At 43.9% G+C, this 10197-nt stretch overlaps 1 protein-coding gene across 1 annotated transcript; it reads left to right on the forward strand.

Annotated features, from left to right (window-relative positions):
- The first annotated feature begins 1837 nt into the window (after window positions 1–1837).
- LOC311121699 (trypsin inhibitor ClTI-1-like) lies at window positions 1838–3160 on the forward strand. Its single transcript, XM_084196155.1, has 4 exons — window positions 1838–1954; window positions 2204–2244; window positions 2739–2848; window positions 2965–3160. Exons 1-4 carry the CDS (start codon window positions 1909–1911, stop codon window positions 3008–3010), a joined length of 243 nt encoding a protein of 80 aa, XP_084052281.1. The 5' UTR covers window positions 1838–1908; the 3' UTR covers window positions 3011–3160.
- The last annotated feature ends 7037 nt before the right edge of the window (window positions 3161–10197 follow it).

Here is a 10197-nt window from a genome sequence, read left to right on the forward strand (position 1 = left end):
TGCAGAGAAGAATGGGAGAAACTCCCCAAATACAGGTGTGCCAAGCTTGTAGCGTCATACCCAAGAAGACTCAAGGCTGTAATCACTGCCAAAGGTGCTTCAACAAGTACTGAGTAAAGGGTCTGAATACTTATGTAAATTGATATTTCAGTATTTTTTTTTTTTTTATAAATTGGAAAAAAATACAAATACACGTTTTTTGCTTTGTCATTATGGGGTATTGTGTGTAGATTAATGAGGGGGGGGAAACTATTTTATCCATTTTAGAATAAGGCTGTAACGTAACAAAATGTGGAAAAAGTCAAGGGGTCTGAATACTTTCCGAATGCACTGCACCTAGTATTAAGCCATCTGAGCTGCTTCAATATTCATATATATTAGGCCTATAGGCTACTATTATCTAAAAGCGACTTTGACTTTATTAATTCTTGTTCAAAAACTGAAGAAATGCAGAATTTACATAATCAAACATCGCAAACAAAATAGCAGGAGAAAACACTTAGAATACAGAACACATGGCCAACATAAAACAAACACTTAGAATACAGAACACATGGCCAACATAATACAAACACTTAGAATACAGAACACATGGCCAACATAATACAAACACTTAGAATACAGAACACATGGCCAACATAATACAAACACTTAGAATACAGAACACATGGCCAACATAATACAAACACTTAGAATACAGAACACATGGCCAACATAATACAAACACTTAGAATACAGAACACATGGCCAACATAATACACACACTTAGAATACAGAACACATGGCCAACATCATACAAACACTTAGAATACAGAACACATGGCCAACATCATACAAACACTTAAAATACAGAACACATGGCCAACATCATACAAACACTTAAAATACAGAACACATGGCCAACATCATACAAACACTTAGAATACAGAACACATGGCCAACATCATACAAACACTTAGAATACAGAACACATGGCCAACATCATACAAACACTTAGAATACAGAACACATGGCCAACATCATACAAACACTAGAATACAGAACACATGGCCAACATCAAATCAAATGTTATTTGCCACATGCGCCGAATACAACAGGTGTAGACATTACAGTGAAATGCTTACTGACAAGCCCTTAACCAACAATGCAGTTTTAAGAAAAATAATAGTTAAGTAAAAAATATATCAGTAAAAAAAACACAAAAAAAACAATTAAAGAGCAGCAGTAAAATAACAGTAGGGAGGCTATATACAGGGGGGTACCGGTACAGAGTCAATGGGAAATAACAGTAGGGAGGCTATATACAGGGGGTACCGGTACAGAGTCAATGTGAAATAACAGTAGGGAGGCTATATACAGGGGGGTACCGGTACAGAGTCAATGTGAAATAACAGTAGAGAGGCTATATACAGGGGGGTACCGGTACAGAGTCAATGTGTAATAACAGTAGGGAGGCTATATACAGGGGGTACCGGTACAGAGTCAATGTGAAATAACAGTAGGGAGGCTATATACAGGGGGGTACCGGTACAGAGTCAATGGGAAATAACAGTAGGGAGGCTATATACAGGGGGTACCGGTACAGAGTCAATGTGCGGGGGCGCAGGTTTGTCGACGTAAATGATGTAATATGTACATGTGAGTAGAGGTAAAGTGACTATGCATAAATAATTAACAGAGTAGCTTCAGCGTAAAAAGATGGGGTGGGGGGGCAAATAGTCTGGGTAGCCATGATTAGCTATTCAGGAGTCTTATGGCTTGGGGGTAGAAGCTTGGTGGAGACCTACACGGTATAAATAGGGGGTGGAGACCTACACGGTATAAATAGGGGGTGGAGACCTACACGGTATAAATACGGCTCCGGTGCCACACAACGTCACCTGCCTACACCCCTTCACTACGGAGAGAATGTGGAACTTTACACGACTGACTCTCGCACTCCTCTGTGTTGCCGGTGAGTGTTGTTCAATTTTACTTAATTAGTTTCAAGTGGCAGTCAAATAGTTTTATTAAATAACATTAACTTCTAAGAGCAGTTTAGACAAACAGTCGATACTACCCCCGGACTGCCTCTGTTGGCGCCCGCGCAAATCTACGACTAGAGAAAAGATGCGCTATCTGTCGTTTAGATTAGAACGGCTGGAAATCAAATCTGATGTTAAATCATAATTAGTCTAAGGCTTGACATCTTTCTCCATTTTAGTTTTGGCACGAGGAGCGAGTCTCCCTGACGGCAGCATAGAGGTAAGCAGGCTAAACCGTTTCTTTTTTTGGAGGGAAAGGCTATGCGCATTCATAAAACACTTTGTCCTATGTGCTGGATTAACAGTAGTTAGTAATGTAGAACACTGGTATGGGCCTTACTCTGTACAAGATTCAATTGTTCACCAAGTACACCTGTATGTATACAGTCACTTCCTGGTCAACAACTAGTTGACATGACAGTCAGGGGTGTATTCATTAGTCCGATTCTGTTGCAAAACGTTTTTCAACCAATGAGAATTTCTATTGGGCAAATTCCCTGTTTGTGTTGCGTTTGCTTCAATTTGTTTGCTTGAGTGAAACATTTTGCAATAGAATCTGAGAAATGAATACACCCCAGGTGCACTGTGGAAGGGGTGGAAAACGTATGGCTTGTTCCCTGTTATCCATGTTCTCTTCATATGGTGTCATACTAGTACACTATATTACCAACACCTCTTATTTATTTATTACATAACCTGGTTTTTGTCCAACAGCCTAACTGTTCCAAGTACAACCTGCCCGCGTGCAACAAGCTATATGATCCAGTGTGTGGAACCGATGGCATCACCTACGGTAACGAATGCGAGCTGTGCTATGAAAACATGTAAGTAACCAACTAAAGCTTTCAACAACTTGTCTTGTTCTGTGCTTGTCTGTCTGTGCCTCTGTCTCGTTCTGTGTTTGTGCGTGTCTTTAATTCTGCTCCGTGTGTGTTCCCAGGGTGCATAATCGTCACGTTCACATCAGGAGTAACGGAGAGTGCTGAACCAGACGTGACCGTCCATTGTCTCAGCGACACACCAGGCCCTCAACATTACTTTGAACCATTTCCTGTTGCCTTGTCAAAACACTGACATGTTTTCTGCTGCCTTCTAAAAACCGGTCTCAAGTGCCTCAATAAACTTTGAACAATTTCTTCAATGCCTGTTTCCTTCTCCAACCCTTATTGGTTCCCTGTTTGTCATAGTCTTCTGTAGAGCACTTCACTACCTAGTCTTTAAGACTTGTGTAGTGTACGTCTTGGTGGTAAAATGGTCAACTTGTAAAATTGTATTTTAAATGGAATAGTCTTCATCGTGTGTGCTTTATTTCTCCACCTTTTTATCTGTAATTAAAACTATTTTAGCAAAGTAAATTGTTTCCTTGTCAACCGGAAGAGTCTGGATGAATGGTTGAAATGTGGAGGAACTGGTTCTGCTGTACCCATGACAACTTGTTTGTTTAGTCATTATGATTCCTACAAAGGTACAGTGGGAATGGAAAATGATGTCCTTTTTAAAAGAAAAGGTCAAGTGAAATGTTGTGATAGCCGTACGGGCTGTTGAATTGGGATGGTTACATAGTGGCTGGCTGAGTTACAATGGTTATCACTTTTCAATGCCGAGGCTGCCCCCCTGGGCGTGAATGAACTAAATACACCATACTCACAACACCTGCATGAAGTTAGGGGATGTTTATCTTAGTTAGTGAAAACACCCTCAATCACATCTTGATTCCTGTGCACCATAGAATAAGGGCTCTATTCACGCAGAAGTACTACAGATTCCACGCTAGAAACGTAAAGGTCATTTCCGATTGAGCCGACATGCAGCGTTTAGTCTCTGCTAGAGCAGGGACGTTGCCTTTAAATGTCAATCACGCTGTAAAGCTGAACTTTTGTGGTGCGGATTGAATAGAGCCCTTAGTAAATCCGGTCTTCACATTAGCAGTACTCTGAACTCTCCTCATGACCTCAAGGATTTGACCTGGTTGAAATTTGGCTGAAATGTCTGTTTTGTTTAGGCCTGTTGACATCGTCTCTGTCTCTGCATAGACCTCTCTTTAATAGCAAGTTCAATGTGCAATATTAACCATTCCTCACTGATAGTCTTAATGTTTCAATGTATATTTACAGCGCCTTCAGAAAGTATTCATACCCCTTGACCTACTCCACATTTAGTCATACAGCCTGAATTCAAAATGGAGTAAATAGATTTTTCATCCTCACCCATCTACACACAATACCCCATAATGACAAAGTGAAATCATGTTTTTAGACATTTTGGCAAATGTTTGTATTGAAAATTAGATCCAGAAATATCTAACTTATATACAGTACCAGTCAAGTTTGGACACCTACTCATTCAAGGGTTCCTTTATTTTTTACAATTTTCTACATTGTAGAATAATGGTGAAGACATCAAAACTGAAGTAACATATGGAATCATGTAACCAAAAAAAGTGTTAAACAAATCGAGATATGAGATTCTTCAAAGTAGCCACCATTTGCCTTGATGACAGCTTTGCACACTTGGCATTCTCTCAACCAGCTTCACCTGGAATGCTTTTCCAACAGTCTTGAAGGAGTTCCCACATATGCTGAGCACTTGTTGGCTGCTTTTCCTTCACTCTGCCGTCCGACTCATCCCAAACCATCACAATTGCGTTGAGGTTGGGTGATTGTGGAGGCCAGGTCATCTGATGCAGCACTCCATCACTCTCCTTATTGGTAAAATAGCCCTTACATAGTCTGGAGGTGTGTTGGGTCATTGTCCTGTTGAAAAACAAATGATAGTCCCACTAAGCCCAAACCAGATGGGATGGCGTATCGCTGCAGAATGCTGTGGTAGCCATGCTGGTTAAGTGTGCCTTGAATTCTAAATAAATCACAGACAGTGTCACCAGCAAAGCACCCCCACACCATAACACCTCCTCCATGCTTCACGGTGTGAACACCGCGTCTCACAAAGACACGGCAGTTTGAACCAGAAATCTCACATTTGGACTCAAGACCAAAGGACACATTTCCACCGGTCTAATGTCCATTGCTCGTGTTTCTTGGCCCAAGCAGGTCTCTTCTTCTTATTGGTGTCCTTTAGTAGTGGTATCTTTGCAGCAATTCAACCATGAAGGCCTGATTCACACAGTCCCCTCTAAACAGTTGATGTTGAGATGTGTCTGTGACTTGAACTCTGTGAAGCATTTATTTGGGCTGCAATTTCTGAGGCTGGTAACTCTAATGAACTTATACTCTGCAGCAGAGTTAACTCTGGGTCTTCCATTCCTGTGGCGGTCCTCATGAGAGCCAGTTTCATCATAGCACTTGATGGTTTTTGCGACTGCACATGAAGAAACTTTCAAAGGTCTTGACATTTTCCGTGTTGACTGACCTTCATGTCTTAAAGTAATGATGGACAGTTGTTTCTCTTTGCTTATTTGAGCTGTTCTTGCCATAATATGAACTTGGTCTTTTACCAAATCTTCTGTATACCACCCCCCCTACCTTGTCACAACACAACTGATTGGCTCAAACGCATTAAGAAGGAAGAAATTCCACAAATTAACTTTTAACAAGGCACACCTGTTAATTGAAATGCATTCCAGGTGACTACCGCATGAAGCTGGTTGAGAGAATGCCAAGAGTGTGCAAAGCTGTCATCAATGCAAAGGGTGTCTATTTGAAGAATCTCAAATATAAAATATATTTTGATTTGTTTAACACTTTTTTGGTTACTAAATGATTCCATATGTGTTATTTCATAGTTTTGATGTCTTCACTATTATTCTACAATATAAAAAATAGTAAAAATAAAGAAAAACCCTTGAATGAGTAGGTGTGTCCAAACTTGACTGGTAGTGTAAGTATTCACACCCCTTTGCTATCACACTTTAAGATCTGGCACATTCAATTTCCTTTGATCATCCTTGAGATGTCACTACATCTTGATTGGAGTCCACCTGTGGCCAATTCAATTGTTTGGACATGATTTAGAAAGAAACCCACCTGTCTATATAAGGTCCCACAGTTGACAGGTCATGTCAGAGCAGAAACTATACCATGAAGTCCAAGGAACTGTCAGTAAATCTCAGAGATAGAATTGTGATGAGGCATATATCTGGGGAAGGGTATAAAACAATGTCAAGGGTGTTGAAAGTTTCCAAGAACACAGTGGTCTCCATCATTGGGAAATCGTAAAAAAAATTGAACTACGCAGACTCTTCCTAGAGCTGGCCTTCCGACCAAACTGAGGAACCGGGCAAGAAGGACCTTGGTCAGAGAGGTGACCAAGAACCCAATGGCCACTCTGACAGAACTACAGAGTTCCTTGGCTGAGATGGGAGAACCTGCCAGAAGGACAACAGTCTCTACAGCACTTCACCAATCTGGGCTTTAAGGGAGAGTGGCCAGATGGAAGCCACTCCTGAGAAAAAGGCACATGACAGCACGCCTGGAGTTAGCAAAAAGGCAGGTGAAAGACTCCGATCATAAGGCAGAAGATTCTGTGGTCTGATGAGACAAAATGGAATTCTTTGGCCTGAATGCAAAGCGCTATTTCTGGAGAACCAGGCACAGCTCATCACCCATCTAACTCCTATCCCTACTGTGAAGCATGGTGGTGGCAGCATCATGCTATGGGGATGCTTTTCAGCGGCAGGGACTGGGAGACTGGTAAGGATAGAGGGAACAATGAATGGAGCCAAATGCAGGCAAATCCTTGATGGGAACCTGCTTCAGAGTGCAAACGACCTTAGACTGCCCCGAAGATTTACGTTTCAACAGAACAATGCCCCCAAGCATATAGCCAAAGCAACGCTTGAATTATTCAGAACAAGAATGTGAAAGTCCTTGAGTGGCTTAGAATTCAGACTGTAACACAACATTTACATTTACGTCATTTAGCCGACGCTCTTATCCAGAGCGACTTACAAATTGGTGCATTCACCTTATAGCCAGTGGGATAACCACTTTACAATATGTTTATTTTTTTTATTTTTTTGTGGGGTAAGGGGGGATAGAAGGATTACTTTATCCTAACCCAGGTATTCCTTAAAGAGGTGGGATTTCAAGTGTCTCCGGAAGGTGGTGAGTGACTCCGCTGTCCTGGCGTCGTGAGGGAGCTTGTTCCACCATTGGGGTGACAGAGCAGCGAACAGTTTTATAAAAAAAAAAAAAAAAAATAAATTGGTCATTTAGCAGACGCTCTTATCCAGAGCGACTTACAGGAGCAATTAGGGTTAAGTGCCTTGCTCAAGGGCACATCGACAGATTTTTCACCTAGTCGGCTCGGGGATTAGAACCAGCAACCTTTCGGTTACTGGTACAACGCTCTTAACCACTAAGCTACCTGCCGCCTTTTGACTGGGCTGAGCGGGAACTGTGCTTCCGCAGAGGTAGGGTGGCCAGCAGGCCAGAGGTGGATGAACGCAATGCCCTCGTTTGGGTGTAGGGACTGATCAGAGCCTGAAGGTACAGAGGTGCCGTTCCCCTCACAGCTCCGTAGGCAAGCACCATGGTCTTGTAGCAGATGCGAGCTTCAACTGGAAGCCAGTGGAGTGTGCGGAGGAGCGGGGTGATGTGAGAGAACTTGGGAAGGTTGAACACCAGACGGGCTGTGGCATTCTGGATGAGTTGTAGGGGTTTAATGGCACAGGCAGGGACCCCAGCCAACAGCGAGTTGCAGTAATCCAGACGGGAGATGACAAGTGCCTGGATTAGGACCTGTGCCGCTTCCTGTGTAAGGCAGGGTCGTACTCTCCGAATGTTGTAGAGCATGAACCTACAGGATCGGGTCACCGCCTTGATGTTAGCGGAGAACAACAGGGTGTTGTCCAGGGTCACGCCAAGGCTTTTTGCACTCTGGGAGGAGGACACAACGGAGTTGTCAACCGTGATGGCGAGATCATGGAATGGGCAGTCCTTCCCCGGGAGGAAGAGCAGCTCCGTCTTGCCGAGGTTCAGCTTGAGGTGGTGATCCGACATCCACACTGATATGTCTGCCAGACATGCAGAGATGCGATTCGCCACCTGGTTATCAGAAGGTGGAAAGGAGAAAATGAATTGTTTGTCGTCTGCGTAGCAATGATAGGAGAGACCATGTGAGGACATGACAGAGCCAAGTGACTTGGTGTATAGCGAGAATAGGAGAGGGCCTAGAACTGACACCAGTGGTGAGAGCACGTGGTGCGGAGACAGATTCTCGCCACGCCACTTAGTAGGAGCGACCTGTCAGGTAGGACGCAATCCAGGAGTGAGCCGCGCCGGAGATGCCCAACTCGGAGAGGGTGGAGAGGAGGATCTGATGGTTCACAGTATCAAAGGCAGCAGACAGGTCTAGAAGGACAAGAGCAGAGGAGAGAGAGTTAGCTTTAGCAGTGCGGAGAGCCTCCGTGACACAGAGAAGAGCAGTCTCAGTTGAACGACCAGTCTTGAAACCTGACTGGTTTGGATCAAGAAGGTCATCATGAGAGAGATAGCAAGAGAGTTGGTTAAAGACAGCACGCTCAAGAGTTTTGGAGAGAAAAGAAAGAAGGGATACTGGTCTGTAGTTGTTGACATCAGAGGGATCGAGTGTAGGTTTTTTGAGAAGGGGTGCAACTCTCGCTCTCTTGAAGGCGGAAGGGACATAGCCAGCGGTCAAGGATGAGTTGATGAGCGAGGTGAGGTAAGGGAGAAGGTCTCCGGAAATGGTCTGGAGAAGAGAGGAGGGGATTGGGTCAAGCGGGCAGGTTGTTGGGTGGCCGGCCGTCACAAGTCGCAAGATTTCATCTGAAGAGAGAGGGGAGAAAGAAGTCAAAGCATAGGGTAGGGCAGTGTGAGCAGGACCAGCAGTGTCATTTGACTTAACAAACGAGGATCGGATGTCGTCAACCTTCTCTTCAAAATGGTTGACGAAGTCATCCACAGAGAGGGAGGAGGGAGGGGGGGGGGATTCAGCAGGGAGGAGAAGGTGGCAAAGAGCTTCCTAGGGTTAGAGGCAGATGCTTGGAATTTAGAGTGGTAGAAAGTGGCTTTAGCAGCAGAAACAGAGGAAGAAAATGTAGAGAGGAGGGAGTGAAAAGATGCCAGGTCAGGACAGGCGTAGGCTCAGGTTTTCTGGGTCTCTATGTTTTTGGTTGGATAGGTTTCTCAATTTCTTTCTAAGTTTTTTGCATTCTACATCAAACCATTTTTCATTGTTGTTAACTTTAGTTGGCTGTCTTGACATTTTTATATTTGATAGGGAAGCTGAAATTAATAGGGTTTTTGTTTCCCAATAGTTTTTTGGTAGGTTTCGACACTATTTTCCTTCCATCAATAGTGTTTCTTAATACTATGTAGTTTATTCGGCTTTGATGCCTCATGATTGAGTATTGCTCTGATTTTGCTGTGATCTGATAGGGGTGTCAGTGGGCTGACTGTGAACGAGACTCTGGGTTGAGGTCTGTGATAAAGTAGGTCACCACAGACTAGTATGTAATAAAGTATGGGGATTCTATTGGGGTGACCTTCTCCCCTACCTCACCTCGCTCATCAACTCATCCTTGACCGCTGGCTATGTCCCTTCCGTCTTCAAGAGAGCGAGAGTTGCACCCCTTCTCAAAAAACCAACACTTGATCCCTCTGATGTCAACAACTACAGACCAGTATCCCTTCTTTCTTTTCTCTCCAAAACTCTTGAGTCTTTAGTCAACTCTCCTGCTATCTCTCTCAGAATGACCTTCTTGATCCAAACCAGTCAGGTTTCAAGACTGGTCATTCAACTGAGACTGCTCTTCTCTGTGTCACGGAGGCTCTCCGCACTGCTAAAGCTAACTCTCTCTCCTCTGCTCTTGTCCTTCTAGACCTGTCTGCTGCCTTTGATACTGTGAACCATCAGATCCTCCTCTTCACCCTCTCCGAGTTGGGCATCTCCGGCACTGCTCACTCTTGGATTGCGTCCTACCTGACCGGTCGCTCCTACCAGGTGGCGTGGCGAGAATCTGTCTCCGCACCACGTGCTCTCACCACTGGTGTCCCCCAGGGCTCAGTTCTAGGCCCTCTCCTATTCTCTCTATACACCAAGTCACTTGGCTCTGTCATATCCTCACATGGTCTCTCCTATCATTGCTACGCAGACGACACACAATTCATTTTCTCCTTTCCACCTTCTGATAACCAGGTGGCGAATCACATCTCTGCATGTCTGGCAGACATATCAGTGTGGATGTCGGATC

This window comes from Coregonus lavaretus (assembly GCF_964263955.1).
Source record: "Coregonus lavaretus genome assembly, contig: HAP1_SCAFFOLD_900, whole genome shotgun sequence".
Lineage (NCBI taxonomy): Eukaryota > Metazoa > Chordata > Actinopteri > Salmoniformes > Salmonidae > Coregonus > Coregonus lavaretus.